General features: G+C 37.1%; 2 protein-coding genes across 2 annotated transcripts; one reads left to right on the top strand and one right to left on the bottom strand.

Moving 5' to 3' along the window:
• Positions 1–2,224: 2,224 nt before the first annotated feature.
• On the bottom strand, positions 2,225–3,369 carry LOC104248569 (PRA1 family protein B4-like). Its single transcript, XM_009804852.2, has one exon. It carries the CDS (start codon positions 3,196–3,198, stop codon positions 2,524–2,526), a length of 675 nt encoding a protein of 224 aa, XP_009803154.1. The 5' UTR covers positions 3,199–3,369; the 3' UTR covers positions 2,225–2,523.
• An 8,630-nt stretch (positions 3,370–11,999) lies between these two features.
• On the top strand, positions 12,000–12,374 carry LOC138883932 (uncharacterized). Its single transcript, XM_070164655.1, has one exon. The coding sequence runs from the start codon at positions 12,000–12,002 to the stop codon at positions 12,372–12,374; it is 375 nt and encodes a 124-aa protein (XP_070020756.1).
• Positions 12,375–17,525: the final 5,151 nt, after the last annotated feature.

Genomic DNA, 17,525 nt, shown 5'->3' with positions numbered 1-17,525 from the left:
ATTTTTTCAATTGGCAGGGACGATATTCACGAGGCTAGTGGAGCCAGCTTATACAGCAGTGATGAACGAGTTTAGGAGGAGAATGGGAAGGAAAACGACAATGACAAGCCTTGGGGGATTCGACACTTGCTGCACAGTCCCCATTACAATTCCAACAATAATGTTGATGTTTGCGGGCATGGAAATACATTGCCGCAAGACAACTTCTTGATCTGTAGCAGTTCAAGCAGTAACACTTGCCTCGCTATGGCTGCTTCCCCTGCTGGCCCAGTCAATTCCATCCTCAACGTCATAACATAATCATTACTTACAGTATGTTTTTCACATTAAGAGTACCAAAAAAATATTGTACGAAAATAATCATGATATGTGATATTATGCCAGATGCTTCTGAAGTCGAGATTGAACTTGAAATTGACTCTCGAGACTGTAACGAGAAAAAGATAGGTGAATATGTTGAGGATATTTCAAGGAGATCGAAAATTTTAATGGGATGACGGGAGATGATGGGATGTATCAAAGTAGAGAGAGAAAGAAAATAGTGTAACTGATTAGCGTATTTAGTAACTTAGGGTTAGGAGGTAACCAAAATTAAATATTTTGCTATAAATCTTAAAAGGTATCTATAGAATATACTTTTTTTAAATGCTATTTATTTAAAATAAATAAGGTGTTAACATTTGTTATAGGAAATAAAAATTCCTACATATTAAATAGGTGGGTTTTTTTTCTTATTTTATTTTGTGCGTTATTTAGTTCACTACATAGAAAAATAGAAATGGTCTTTCGGAATTGGACTGTGGATGCTGTCTTTTGGTTTTTCCTTTTCCTCAGTGTTGGGCTGCAGCTTTGGAACCGACGAGGGGAGAAAAAGAGAATATTGAGAGAAGAGGGGAAAAAGGAGAGAAAAAAGGAAAAAGATATATCTAATTTCCTTGATTGAAGGCACAAATAATGAATTTGGGAGCCTTTAAGGTAGATTGTATATATTTTGTAAATAAAACTTGTTTATGCCAGGTAATTAGCTAAACATGGACATTAACGGTAATAAAATTTCAAATAGTGTATAGGAATGAAAAAATCTCATATCAATAACATCTTTTCTTTTCTCATTCCCTCTAATTATAACAACCTCATTTATTCCTACTTGTCCCTATTGTAACTCTCTCCTCATTTTTCACCCATAAATATTTAATCTCATCTCCTTTAATGCTAATTTTGTTAAATTTCGATTATGATTTTGTGAGAAATTTAGAGTGGGTATTGTTTGAACTTATTAGAAATAGTTTAAGTAGGTTGTATACAAAGTTTGAAGTTATTTGCCGGAGATTTGGACTAGTTTTATACATGAATTGCAAGTGAAAATCGTACAAAAATTTCGCTGGCGATGCTCATACACTTTTATACAAAGAGGTACATTATATATATAGTTGTATAAAAGTGTATAAAGATATATAATCACAGAGTGAAATATTCTTGATACACGATGTATATAGGTGTATAAGAAGAATGAGAAGAAGAAGATGAAGAAAATGCGAGAAATTTACCAAATAACTGTAAATAATGTATCAACCTTATATATAATAGTGTATAAGTTATGTTTATACACTATTACATACTATTTATATAATATTATATACATTATTATACAAATGAGTCCTATTAATGTAGCTTCACAAATACTCTGAAATTTAACTCAAATATAGCCTAAATCTACTCCAAATCACTTGAAATTTAAGTTTTGAACTCATATTGATGATTCCAATCAATTGAGATAACACTCATTCCAAACAACTAACAAATCGGAAAATTCAATTTCTGAAATCTCAAATATAGCCTAAATCTACTCCAAATCACTTGAAATTTAAGTTTTGAACTCATATTGATGATTCCAATCAATTGAGATAGCACTCATTCCAAACAACTAACAAATCGGAAAATTCAATTTCTGAAATCGAATCTTCGAACCACTTGTAATGGTGACTATTATTTTTCAAATTATTAGTTAACCATTGGAATCCCGTAAAGAATTGAAGGAGAATAACAATAGTAGAAAAAATTTTGTAGTGCAAATGATGGCATGAGAAGGAGAAGAAGAACGAAGAAAAAAAGGGGAACGAAGAAATAAGAGTGGGCTAACTAGTGAAAATAATTTTCTTCAAATGTGGGCCATTTTTTGATTGGGTCGTTGGGCCAAGGGACAAGGATGTAATTCTCCCAAGTATTCTAAACAAACAATAAGAAATGAATTAATCTGAATGATTTAACATCATTTCGTATAACAAATTACGGAAACAAAATCCCCAACACATCTCCCCTATTATACATTTCCAATTTTTTTTTAAAACAAAAACATTAAGAACAATCAAAGTAAAATCTTATTCGTAATATATTCTCATCTCATACTGATCGTTCCCTTTCTATACTAAAATTCCAATTCCAATACCTTTAAAAAACAAACACGAAATTACCCCAACAGAACCGCTATCGATCTCTTTGGACACCAATACGACGTCGTGCACCTCAAACCCTAGCAGCAACAGCTGGGCCAGCGGCGGAGGAAGCGGCAGCGCCGGACAAGAATGAGAGGAACCCAGTGGCCGGAGACTCTTGCTCCTCAAGGAAAAGATCTTCCGGAGCCCTAAAAGCAGCATGGGTACACACAATAGCAACACCAACCATCAAAGCTGAAACAAGGACCGATCCAACACTGGTTAGAAAGATCACAACAACCGTAGAAACAATAAGAGCCCCAAGCGTCTCACGTTCAGAAAACTGCCGACCAAATAAAACCAAAGGCGGATCCGACGGCCGGAAAAGGTAGAGGAAAAGCCAAGCAGCAAGGAGACCGGCGAGAAGAAAAAGGGAAAATGGGTTTGTGATTAGGGAAAAGGCGAGAACAACGGCGATGAGGGAAAGGTAATTGGTACGGAAATAGGAATAGTTTTTGCGGATGCGGAGGGTAGCATCGGAAACGGATTCGGGTTTGGAGAAGGCCGAACGATCAACGAGTTCAGACCATGGACGGCGATTGGAAAGACCACCTTGGATAGTCTCGGAAATGCGGTTGATGAAGGATCGGAGAGCAGGTGTGGGACCCACGCCGGTGGTGGTTTGTTGGGTGTTGGTGGTGGTGGTGGTGGTGGTTTGAGGGTTGGAAATTGGAAGAACTGCTGGCGATGAAGCGGCTGCGGCCATTGTTGTGAAGAAATTGGAAATGCAAAGAGAAATTGGAAGATTATTTGGTTAATTGATTTATATGGAAATTGGGGATTTGCTTGATTTGTACGGTTTGAGAGGTTGACTGAGAGAGAAAGGAGATCCAATTTTCGTCGGTGGATCTCTGAATTTCCTATTCACCGATTTTCTCATTTATATAGCATACGATTTTTCTTTGACAGGAAATTTAGAGGTGGACGTAGTTTGAGTAAGTTGTTTTAATTACAAAAGATAGAATAGTCTAAATGACACATATACTTGTATTACTTTATTATTCTGATCCCTGTATCTAATAAAGTTTTATCCAAACACGTGAATTTAATCAAAACATGTATTTTAAACCACTTCGGCATTACGTGTTGGTCACTCGCCTGACGTGGACAAAATATCATGTCCACATCAGATAAATCAATGACACATTTTTATTTATTAAAAATTAATTTTTAATAATATTTCAAATCCACCCCATCTTCCTATGTTGTCGGCGACCCTTATCATGGAAAACAACCAAAAAATCGGAATCGCCTTCACCGTTTTGCTCTCTTTCCTCCTTTTTGAGCACAATCTTAACCCTAATTCATATACATAAAACTCTTCAATTTCGATAATTTTATTTTTATCCTGCTTCATCTATTTACTCTTACTATTTTAGGTAAAACCAATGTAATCTTAGAATTTACTGAGATGCAAAAAGGGGCAACAACCAACGAGCAGCGTACCATCACTAGAAAATAAAGAACTATATTACTGGAAGTATTTCACTGCTGACCACCACAAAGCAAAATCAGATCGTTGGAAAATAATCACTAGCGGACTACACCACCTATTTCTTCACTCACCGGACTCCTTTGGAAAACTCATGACCACAACGGACTGATGAACACGAAAATTACTTGGCCATAGCTTTTTGGTATCTTTAAAAACTTTAACCCCATTAATAAATCTGCTTATTTAACTTTCCTCAAAGAAAATTCTTCTCCTTTTTGTACTATTAATTTTGTTCCTAACTATCCAGAAAGGAGTGGGAGTGGGGAGTTGGGGGGTTACAATAGGAAAGAGGGGGGAGAAGAAGACGGGGAGAAACGGGGGGAACAGAAAGGTTGGGAAATTAATTAATTTACTCTTTTTTTTATGATTATTCTTTATTATTTTTAATATTTGTAAATCAAAACAAATATATCCACTCTCCTTTTTAGAGCGTGTGATCACTCATTTTTCTGACTCAGCAAAATGAATAACACATAAGCTCAGTCAATGGTCAGAGGAGTTTAAAATACATGTTTTGACTAAGTTCAGATGTTTGGATGAAACTTTATTGGATACAGGGACCTGAATAACAAAGTGACATAAGTATAGGTATCATTTAGACTATTATGCTATTACAAAATATGGGTAAAAGAAAAGCGATTTAATCATTTGCTTTAATAATAAACATCAGAAAGATTTTATTTATTTTTGGATTAATACGTGACATCGATTCGATTTATTTTATTAAGCACATATTAATACTACTTCTGTCTTGGAAACAATCTATCTATTAATACAATATAATAGAATATAATATAATATAACTATATTAAAAGCGCGAAAGCCTTTAGCGAAATGTCGTTCATCTTTTTACCCTTTAAAAATAACTTTCACACTATACAAAATAGTCATTTAATTATTTTTCTAATATTAAAAATAATTATTTAAATAATTTTTGACTATTTAGGAATAGTCATTTAATTTTCTCCTAATATTTGAAACTTTAATTTTCAATTCCTTTTAGTTCTTGAATTTTAAGCGATTCACAAAGGAGAGTTTTGTTCACTTTCAACTCCATTTATATTTAGGAGTATTAAATTTCTCCTTTTAGATTAGGGAGGTCTTTTAAGTTAATAAAATTTTTCCCAACGAAAAATATGATAAATTATAGGGAACATTTCATATAAGAACAACTGAGCTCCCTACTTTTCAATTTTATAGCTTATATTTCAATTTACAACAAACTAGCCCAAAAAATAATAGGCTAAGATTCAACATCCAACTCCAATAGGTTCTAGAAATTACTATTTAATTTTTAAAAAAGATTCCTCAAGCTTTTAAGTTAATTTTCGAATCAGTAACTGTGACTCAAATATTAGTTCAACAAACCAAATCCATTTGGATGGTGAAAATTAAATTTCTAACAAGCTTAAACATGTGGGTTTAAATTTCGAATTTGATTTTGTGAGAAATTTGGAGTGAGTGTTATTTAGACTTGTTAGAATAGTATAAGGATGTTGTATATAAAATTTGAAGTCATTTAATGGAGATTTGGACTAGTTTTGCACAAGAATTGCAATTGAAAATTGTGGACGAAGTTCATTTACAGACGTTGCATAAAGGTGTATAAAAGTGTATAAGATGTGTTTATACACTCATATACACTATTATACAAGATTATACATAATTATACAAAAAAATTGACTTCGTCTTCTTCTTTACGTCTTTTCTAAAGTTTAACTCAAATCTACTCCAAATCACTTCAAATTTAAATTTTGAACTCATTTTGATATTTTCAATACATTAGAACAACACTCAATCCAAACAACTAACAAACTCAAAAAAAATCCTATTTTCGAAAGCAAAACTTTGAATGCCCATCAATAGTGGACTTCTACTCTTCAAGTGACATGTTCTGACCAATCAAATACGGTCTTGTCGCACTTCAATTTGATTGGTCGGAAAGAGTTTGTTCTTATCATAACTCTTCCCTCCCACAACTATAAATAGGGGTCTTCACAACTCAAAAAAAGGACCAGAAGTTATAATAAGAAGCAAGAAGGAGCTCATGGATCAAACGCTGCAAATTCTTCCACAAGTTTCAAGCAATCAAATTCAAGCTCAAGAACGAAGAACAAATCAAGTTCAAGCTCAAGAACGAAGAACAAATCAAAGTCAAGTTCAAGCAATCAAGCTCAAGCTCAAGAACAAGATCATCGTTCGTGGCAACAAACATAGATTCAAGATCAAGCTCAAAGGCCCTTGAATTTATTTACTATTGAAAATAAGAATCAGAGGATTCATAGGAATTTTAACACTCAAATATTCGAAATAAAATACTACAATTGTTGCAATATTTTTCGGTCCTGATTTTATTTTCTCGATGCAATTTATTATCTACAAATTCTAGCATGTCCAATGGGGCAATCTCTACCTCTCATCTCAAGTTTTCAATCACCAAAGTCTGAGAACATTGAAATGACTTCAAAGAAAATTAGCTCCAGTTCAACTTCCACCAAGGCTACTAACTCCAGGTTCTACGCTGATGTGGAAAGCATCCTCGATGTTACCTTTTGAAGCTTCGGACCAGTTACGAGGAGCAAAGCAAGTTCTTTAGGACAACAAGCACCCCAAGTGCCATTCGCATCAACCCTTGTTTTCGGATCTTCATCCTCAAAAGGAGCAAGATCTTCCACAAACGCATCTGAAGGAGGAAGCGATGTTGTTGAAAAGATCAAGAAAACTCTTGCTCTTCTTTACCTCTCCGGATCCAAGCACTCTGCTGTGAAGGAAGATGATGATGCTTCAAGTGATGAATCCTCCCTACTTACACCACATAGCGTGAGCCAATCAAGGATCAATCTGTGTGAAAATCCATGCTACTATCCGTAGTCAACGATAATCATGCAAGCCATGGTGACAAACACTTCATCTATGGAGGAGAAGTTGGGAAACTTGATGGAAGCAATCGCTGGCTTGACCAAATGCATGCAAAATCAAGAGGCTAGAATTGACAATCTAACAGACATAGTGGGAATCTTGATGGAAGAAGAATCCACCCATGCACCCGACAAGCTCCCAAAAGTTCTAGAGAATGACTCTCTCCCACGACAAGCAGCATCCACTAAGGCTATCCCCATCTCATCTGAAGGGATGATTCTAATCGATCAACTGAAGGAGTTCATTGAAGGAACCATTAAGAACAAATATGAAGTTGCTGCCAAATCCTCCCTTATATATGCAAAGTCGTACACCACAAGGGTCGATATGTTGAAGATGCCTGCTGGTTATCAACCTCCAAAGTTTCAACAATTTGATGGTAAAGGTAATCCAAAGCAACATGTTGCGCACTTCGTGGAGACGTGCAACAATGTTGGGACTTATGGATATTACCTCATCAAGCAGTTTGTCCGCTCGCTAAAAGGAAATGCTTTTGACTGGTACACGGACCTCGAAGCTGGATCTACCGATAGCTGTGGTCAACTAGAGCAAGAGTTCCTCAATCGCTTTTATAGCATGAGACGTACTGTAAGTATGATAGAACTTACAAATACTCGTCAACGAAAGGGGGAACTGGTTATCGACTTTATCAATAGTTGGAGGAATGAAGCCTCAACTACAAAGACAGGCTTAGTGAAACTTCAGGCATAGAGATATACATCCAAGGCATGCATTGGTGATTGCGCTACATCTTACAAGGTATCAAACCTGGCACATTTGAAAACCTTGCAACTCGTGCCCATGACATAGAATTGAGCATGGCCTCCGCTGAAAATGAAAGGCTGCCCATCTATGAACCTCGCAAAGGGAATGACCAGCAAGAAGTCAGGAAGTGGGGCAAGTTCGTACTCAAGTCTGAAAGCAAAGAAGCTATGAATGACAACATGTCACCTATGAAGTTCATGACGAAGGTGAGCAAGAAATAGAGTATGAAATCCACTTCTTTTCAAGATAAGCCAAGTGGAAAGTTGACTCTAAAAGAAATGCAGGAGAAAGAGTACCCATTCCTGGATTCTGATGTGCCATCCATTTTCGAAGAACTCCTTAAGTTAAATCTCATTGAGCTTTCGGAGATGAAGCGACCAGATGAAGCTAAGAAAACGAATGACCCAAATTATTACAAATATCACCGACTTGTAAGCCACCCACTAGAGAAGTGCTTTGTCTTCAAGGACAAAGTTATGGACTTGGCCCATGAAAAGAAGATCGTGCTTGAAGATGAGAAAGCAAGCGCGAACCAAGTCTCTATTACCTTTGGCTCATTCAGTCTAGATGAGTTATGCAGTTTAAAAAGAATAAAAAATGAAGAATTACTGTAGAACAACAAAGTTGAAGATGATCAACCTGATGATGATGAAGGTTGGACGTTGGTGACTCGTCGTAGGCGCTAAAAAAGGAGCCCACAAAAAGAATCAATAGAACAACCAACAAGGAAGATGATGGTAAAAAGACTAACAAAAAATAATCTACTTAGGCGCTGAAGAAAGCAAAAGTGGAGATGCACCAACCTCAAAAGCCACGACATCCAATGACTTTGGAGGATTTCTTACCATGTTGGTTCCGTATGAAGATTTCCCATGATGGTATTGAAGCCTCTTGTTGCAATGCTGATAAAGGGGAAGAAAAAGATACCATCTTCAGAAAAGCTCATCGAGTCTATTCCTCAAGAAGCTAATGCATGCGAGAAAAAGGTACGTTCACAAACGACGATCTTCTACTGGGTGACGTTCTTCATAATCGCCCATTATACCTGGTTGGCTATATGCGCGATGAAAGAATAAATCAAATTTTGGTTGATAGGGGATCCTCAGTGAACATTTTGCCAATTCGCACTACGAAAGAACTTGGTATTCCCATGAGTGAACTCTTAAAAAGTCATGTGATGATCTAAGGATTCAACCAAGGGGGGAAAAGAGCCATAGGCGTGATCAGGCTGGAAATCACCATTGAAGATATGCAATTAAGTGCATGGCTACATGTGATCGATGCAAAGACTTCATATAACGTCTTTCTTAAAAGGCCTTGGATACATGAGAACAAAGTGGTTCCATCTACCTATCATCAATGTTTCTACGAGGGTGAAGTCGAGAAGAAAATAGTTGCTGATGATGAGCAATTCACCGAGGCTGAGTCATACTTCGTCGATGCAGAATTCTACTTAAAGAACCGCATTGTGAAGGAGCTAAAAGTCGATAATGTCATAAAAAGCAAAAATGACGAGCCCACAACTAAAAGAGTCAAAGTCCCTACTGGTAGAGTCAAAGATGTTATCGAGGAGGTACAACCCAACCCGTATAAATCTTATAGAGGGGGTATTGCGTCTTATGGCAAGAAAGTGAATCCTGCGCTCCAGTATGTCCCTAAAAGGAAGAAAGATGAGGGTGAATCATCTAACCTCCAAACTAATAAGCTAAAGGAGTTAACTCTTCCAGTAAAATGAATTGAGGCAGTAAAGTTGTCCCCGAAGCCGCTTACAGGGTTTGTAGCCCAAAATCATTTGCAGAATGTGGCACTTCTTACAAAGCGAATAGATGAAGGTTTTGACCCTAACGCTTATAAGCTATTTGCAAAAGCTGGATACAATCCCAATGAGCCGTCAAAGTTAGGGAAGCTCCCATCAGAAGCTGCAATGAGGCAACCACGTGAAGGTTTGGGATACAAGCAACCGTCACCAGTGCGCATCTCAATAAGAAAGGCGAGCATCAATTATATCACTGTAGAAGATGAATCGGTCGCTTCTAACAAGCCTTCTGTCTTTGATCGACTTGGAAAATCACTTGTGAGAACCTCCGTGTTTAAAAGATTGGGTCCATTAAAGAAGGGGAACAAGTTCCAGAGAAATTTTCAAAGCATAAGAACACCCGCTTCACCCAAAATCCAGGAGATCTCTAAGGATTTCCAAAGTTTGGCTCCTTCTAGAATGAGGCGACAAATAAAACTTATGGTTTCATGTAAAGAAGTGCTGAAGGTAAAGCCATATACTGTGATCTACGCTAAGGAGCGTGACAAAGATGAAGAGAGTGTGGGTTCTTTGTATCATATTACTGTACAAGGCAAGAATGATGTTCCATCTTCAATGGAGGATAATGCAGAATTGGAGGATGTTTTACCGTGTTATTACATATCCTTAAACGATGGGGACCCTCGAGAAGATGAAGATGCGAAAGACGCTCCACCCAAACTTGAAGAAGGAGTGAAGACGACAGTTGATGCCTTAAAAGAAGTTAACCTTGGCACCAATGAGGAACCAAGACCCACCTACCTAAGTGCTTTATTAGAAGCTAATGAAGAGAGCACTTATATTGAGTTACTCAAGGAGTTCAGGGATGTCTTCGCTTGGAGTTACAAAGAGATGTCTGGCTTGGACCCGAAAGTAGCAGTCCATCACCTTGCAGTCAAAAATGGTGCTCGCCTTGTTAAACAAGCTTAAAGGCATTTTAGGCCGGACTTGGTTCCCTTAATTAAAACCGAAGTTAACAAACTCATCGAAGCTGGCTTTATTTGTGAAGTTAAATACCCAACATGGGTTTCAAGCATTGTCCCTGTAATGAAGAAAAATGGCCAGATTCGAGTGTGCGTTGACTTTAGGGATCTTAACAATGCATGTTCGAAAGATGAGTTCCCGCTTCCCATTCTAGAACTGATGATCGATGCTACCACTGGGTACGAGGCAATGTCATTTATGGACGGTTCATCAGGCTATAACCAAATTTGCATGGTGCCAAAAGATGAAGAGCTTACTGTATTCCGCACCCCCAAGGGTATTTATTGCTACAAGGTAATGTCTTTTGGCTTGAAAATACTGGTGCTACTTACCAAAAGGCTATGCAGAATATTTTTGACGATCTTCTCTACAAGAATGTCAAATGCTATATTGATGACTTGGTGGTAAAATCAAGAGAGAAGGGCAACCACTTGAAAGACTTGAGAATGGTGTTTGAGTTACTCCGGAGGTACCAACTTAGGATGAACCCATTGAAATGCACCTTTGCAGTTACTTCCAGAAAGTTCCTTGGTTTCATTGTAAGACATTGGGGGATTGAAATTGATCAAGCCAAAGTAGATGTAATCTTGAAAATGCATGAGCCTCGGGATATTCACGAATTGAAAAGTCTGCAAGGAAAGTTAACGTACCTTAGGAGATTCATCTCAAACCTAGCTAGGAGGTGCCAACCATTCAGTCGCCTTATGAAGAAAGGTGTCCCTTTCAAATGGGACCAAGCGTGTAACAATGCCTTTGAGAGCATTAAATCCTACTTGATGAAACCTCCTGTTCTGGCAGCCCTATACTTGGAAAGCCGCTGATACTATACATTTCAGCACAAGAAAGGTTTGTTGGAGCACTATTGGCCCAAGAAAATAGTGAAAGGAAAGAAAACTCCCTTTACTACTTGAGCAGGATGATGACACCAAATGAGTTGAATTATTCGCCAATTGAAAAGTTATGTTTGGTGCTAGTCTTCGCAATCCAAAAGTTGAAGCACTACTTTCAATATCATGTCATTCGTTTGGTTTCTAGGGCAAATCCCATCAAGTTAGTGATGTCAAAACCTGTCCTTAGTGATCGACTAGCAAGGTGGTACCTCCAGTTTCAACAATTTGAAATTGTGTACATCTCTCAAAAGGCTATAAAAAAACAATCGTTAGCGGACTTCTTGGCAGATCACCCTATACCTAATGATTGGGAGCTAACTGACGAACTACCTGATAAGGACGCCATGGTCATAAAAGTTCAGCCTCCATGAAAGATGTACTTTAATGGTGCTGCATATCACGGAGGAGCTGGTGCTGGTGTAGTATTTATCACTTCTCAAGGTGAAGTTCTGCCCTACTCTTTTACTTTGACGCAACTCTGCTCTAACGACGTTGCTGAATATCAAGCACTAATACTTGGGCTCGAAATGGCTGTTGAAATGAAGCGGTTGCAATTGCAAGTCTTTGGTGACTCTCAGTTAGTGATCAATTAACTTTTAGGTAGTTACGAGGTCAAGAAGCCTGAACTACGCCCATTTCATGATTACGCTAAAAATTTAATGGGGTGGCTCGGTGATGTGACTATTCAACATGTGCCAAGGAAAGAAAATAAGAAGGCAGATGCTTTAGCCTCCCTAGCTTCATCTTTAACCCTGCCTGATCAAGTGCAAGTTATTATCTGCCAAAAATGGGTAGTACCGCTGCCAAATGAGGCTGAAGGTGAAGAAAATAAACTCAAGCATCTTGTCGCTGTTTCCGAAGTCGAGAAAGAAGAATGGAGACAACCCATTATCGACTACTTGTGCTATGGGATACTTCCAGAAAATCCGCAGAGAAGAATTGAAATCCGTCGTCGTGCACCTCGCTTCCTTTACTACAAAGATACCCTACACAGAAGATCATTCAAGGGAGTACTCTTGCGATGCTTAGGGTAAGATGAAGCACTCCAAGCTTTGCAAGAAGCTCATTCTGGGGTATGTGGGTCACACCAGTCTGGACCAAAGCTCCACTTTCTTATAAAAAGGATGGGATATTATTGGCCAACGATGGTAAAAGATTGTTGTCACACCTCCTTTTTACCTACACCCGCAAGGGCATAAAGGAGTTTTTCCAATTAAAGGAAAATCGAAACGGGATTTATTATTAAAGATTTAGAATCACCACTTGGGAGATTTATGGTGTCCCAAGTCACCGGTTGAATCCCGAATCGAGGAAAAGATTGACTATGTATTACAGTCCGCGAACCAGAAATCTGAGTAAGGAATTCTGTTAACCCGGGAGAAGGTGTTAGGCATTCCCGAGTTCCGTGGTTCTAACACGGTCGCTCAACTGTTATATTTGGCTTAAATTATCTGATTTTAACAATTATGAACCTATGTGCAAATTTTAACCTTAACCGCTTTTATTCATTTTTAAAGAAAATTGCAACGTTATTAAAACAAGTCTTGAACCACGTCACATAAATGCACCCGTGGTTTTTGGACATACTTTAACATCGTTGGGGTTTGGATTTGGGTCACATAAATGCGCACCCGAGTTTAGGGAGGTAATGTTATTAAAATACGCGCCTAAAGAGACTAACGCGTTATTATTTTGGGGAAGGCCGTGAAATTCGCTAAACGGCCCGTCCCGAAATCTAAGTATTTTAATATATACAATTATCGAGGGCCCCGCAATTTATGTGTTTTGTTTAGCGAGGCTCATCCCGTTTTATTATTTTAAAGTGCAAACCTAGAGCAATCTATAGTTTTCTACTTAATTTGTCTCTAAAATAAAAGAAAGGCCCTAATTAATTTGTTACTGGACTGATGCAAACTAAGTAATATTTTTGCACCAACATCCGACCATTGGGCTCCGATGCGAGCCCAGCAGCGGGAATTTAAAACCAGATATACACCATAAAATCGGCCAAAACAGACCTTGGCCCAGACCTAAATGAGAAAGGGGCCAAAACTGGCCTGGGCCGTGCATCAATTATCCTGAGGCCCAAACGTTTAGGGACTAGCCTGTTAACCCCTGTCTTTTACACTGAATGGAATTTCAATTTAATTAAGAACACAAATCTGATGAATCTACTACTAAAATTAACTAGCCAGTAAAATAAATTCAATGCAACATTAAACATGAGTTGGAAAGCAACCGATTTCAGATTTCATGACCCACGTAAACTGCCTATGATCACAATTTCAAACATGGTGCATACTAGTTCAAATTTCAAATTCCCTACTATGACTCATTTTTATTAAAATGCTGACTCATGAACTTTGATTAAACACTAACGTGACCACATATGAGAATTGAAACTCGAGAATTAAGGATGCTGGACGAAAATGGATTGCCTAAATTAACCTTACGAATTACATATCTCATATCTACTTTTAACTTTCTGATTTCGAACCCGCATACAACCACTCAAACTCAGAATTATAGATTAACTCACATCATCACTACTAAATATAAAGTTCCCATGATCAGAAGAAGTATCACACTACTTTAACAGTCTACAGCCTAATTAATCACAACTTGAAAATACCATTTATACCGATCTAGGAAAATCGGAAATTAACTAAACTAATAGAAACTATTTTGTTAGTCCAGCATGGAATTACTACAGCGAATACTCAACTAAACTCATATGCATTTTTAAATATCTAATACACACTTAACGATTCAAATGCACAAACTTATAATTAACAGTCCATCAGTACGGTTATTACAGTATAATGAAAGCAGTAAATCAACAATAGGCCTCCACTTCATTCATTTTCAACTGGATATTTACATACATCGAGTTTCCGGACATGCTGGTATGTAGAACAGAAAAATGGGGTAAGCAATCAGCAACAACAAACAGCAAAATACAGCAGCAGAAAGCCCAACACAGTAGCTTCAACACCTCAATTCAGAAATCCCAGCAACACGGAGAAAACCAGTGAAAATGGAGAAGAAAAATAGTCCGGAAATCTCTCTTTGTTTTCTCTTTCTAGCTTTGAACTCTCTCTGGTGTTCTTCCGCTCCCAATATTTCAGAAAATTTGGTTCTATATTTTTTACTCTCTCCAAAATGAATTCTGCCCCTGTATATCCAGTGTATCCAGAGTGTATATCGAGTGTATACCGCTCTCTCCGCCCCCTTCTTTTTTCTTCTCCTCTCTTTTTTTTTTTCTCTTTCTTCTCAAATTTTCTCTTCTATTTATAGCAAAATTTTCGAGATTTTTCAGATTTTTTTTAAATATTTTATTATTTTATTATTTTTTAATTAAAAGAAATCCCACTTACAAATTGCTTTTATTTTTTTTATAAAAATAAATCCCACTTTTCTTTACTTTAATTTTTTAAATTCCAACTTTAATTACTTTTATCTTATTTAAAATCCCACTTTTTTTACTTTTTATAAGAGAATTCCACTTTATTTAACTTTTCTTAAAAAAACAATCCACTTTCTTTTGCTTTTCTTTTAAAAATGCTACTTTCTTTTACTTTAATTTTTTTTTAATTTCAGATACCTTTATATTTGTTTTTTAATTCCAACTTTCTTTTACTTTTTATTTTCTTAAAATTTCCACAAAACTTTAATTTTATTTTTTTAATTTTCTACTTTCTACTTTTTAAAAGAGAATTCCACCTACTTTTATTTTTATTTTTTTTATTCAATACTTCCCTTTTTATTATTTTTAAATCACTCCTGAAAATAAAAAAAATAATATTTTTTCGGAATTTTTTATTATTTTAAAATAAAAATAAAAATAAAATAATATTAATAGTAATAATTCACCTTTTAAATTTTGTATTTTTACCCTATAATAAAAAGTATAACAAAGCTAAAAATTGTAGGTTAAAACCTCTAAAATATTTACATAGAAGAAGTGATAAAAAATTAAATATTATCAAAAATTAGGTGCTCACAGCTGCCCTCTTTGTTTGGAAACATGAAGAGTTTTCAAGCAAAGATAAGGTGAGGCATGTGACTAATTTTTGAACATATTTTTATTCAAAAGGGAAGAAATAAGGATAAGAGAAAAGAGAAAGGGTGCAACCGAGTCTTGGTTCTGGATAGCCTACATATCCCGAGTTATAGGGGAATCAGGTTGCGTGTAGTTCAAGAAGTTTTGGTAGCTGGTACTACCGAAGAGCTGTGATTTTGCTGTTATTGCTGTTGTTTTTGCTTACTGAACTCCTTATTACACCGTGACAAAATAAAAGAAGCCAGACTAAACTATGATATACGAATTACAAGAATCCTATCTATATATTGAACTTGCAGTTTCTGCTGCCCTACTGACTTGTACTCTCTGAGTGAGATTCCTTTGTTGCTGACTTGAATTGCATTCTGAGATGCTTTCCCATTGTTCTTCAAGTGGGCTCCTGATTGTTGTCTTCCTTTAAACCTTGTTGTTTCCCTTCGTTCTCCAGGTGGGCTCCTGATTACCAACACTTGCGTTGCTTTTCCTCGAAACTTGAACTGCTTCCCTTCATTTTTTAGGTGGTTTCCTGATTGCTGAACTCCTTTGAACCTTGATGCTTCCCTTCGTTCTCCTGGTGTGCTCCTGATTGCCAATACTTGCACTGCTTTTCCTCGAAACTTGAACTGCTTCCCTTCGTTCTTCAGGTGGGCTCCTGATTACCAACACTTGACTTGCTTCTTCCCTTCGTTCTTCAGGTGGGCTCCTGATTACCAATACTTGAACTGTATTCCCTTGCTCTCCAGGTGGAAGCCTGATTGCCAAAACTTGAATTGTATTCCCTTGCTCTCCAGGTGGGCGCCTGATTGCCAAAACTTGAATTGTATTCCCTTGCTCTCCAGGTGGGCGCCTGATTGCCAAAACTTGAATTGTATTCCCTTGCTCTCCAGGTGGGCGCCTGATTGCCAAAAATGGAATTGTATTCCCTTGCTCTCCAGGTGGGCTCCTGACTGCTAAAACTCGAATGTATTCCCTTGTTCTCTAGGTCTGCTGAAACTTGAAATGTATTCTCTTATTCTCCAGGTAGGTTCCTGATTGCTGAACTCGAAATGTATTCCCTTGCTCTCCAGGTGGGCTCCTGACTTCTAAAACTCGAATGTATTCCCTTGTTCTCCAGGTGGGCTCCTGATTGTTGATACTTCAACTGTTGTTCCTTGTTCTCCAGGTGGATGCCTGATTGCTAGTACTTGGTCATGCTCTTATCTTTGATATGCGTGTTGTTCTCCCTATTCTTCAGATGGGCACCTGACTTCAAAAAAAATAGACAAAACAAAAGAAAATTTTCTGCCCCAGTTTGGTAGCTAGGCGCATCTGTGAGTTTAAACTGAATCACATCACCAAATATTACTAAGAATTTGAAAGCTAGGTCTCATTATCCAGGGGGGTCCTGACAACTCTTAACTAAACGACGATTTTAAATCTAAGCTATATCTTGTTATCTAAGGAGGTCTTAAACTACTCCCCATTATCCAGGAGGGTCCTGACAATTCTTAATTAAACGACAATTTTAGAGCTAAATTATATCTACTGAAGGATATGTCTTATGCTAAATCTTGTTATCCAAACCAGTTTTAAACTACGTCCCATTATCCAGGCGGGCCCTGACAACTCTTAAATCAAGTCTTATCTTAAGAGTGACAATTCTACGGCTAAATTATATTACCCTACAACAAGAACTTATGCTAAACCTTATTATCTAATGGAGATCTCAAAGCTAGGCCCCATTATCCAGGAGGGTCCTGAAAACTCCTAATTGAATCTTATCTCCCACATGCGAACTTTAAAATTATCTTATATTTCTTGGGGTACATTTATGCTAGATTTTACTACTCATGACTGTTTTAAATTTTAAACTAGGTCTCATTTTCCAGGAGGGTCCTGACAACTCCTAACTGAATTCTATCTCCAGAATGAAAATTTTGAAACCAACTTATATTCTTTTGTAATACATTTATGCCAGATCTTGCTACTGATGATTGTTTTGAATTTTAAACTAAGTTCCATTTTCCAGGAGGGTCCTAAACGCTTAAAACTAAATCCTATCTCCAGAACGAAAATTTTGAAACCAACTTATATTCTTTTGGGGTACATTTATGCTATATCTTACTACTCATGATTGTTTTGA

This window comes from Nicotiana sylvestris, chromosome 12 (assembly GCF_000393655.2).
Source record: "Nicotiana sylvestris chromosome 12, ASM39365v2, whole genome shotgun sequence".
NCBI lineage: Eukaryota > Viridiplantae > Streptophyta > Magnoliopsida > Solanales > Solanaceae > Nicotiana > Nicotiana sylvestris.
The sequence above is the reverse complement of the archived record's forward strand: the minus strand, read 5'-3'. Positions and strand labels throughout refer to the sequence as shown.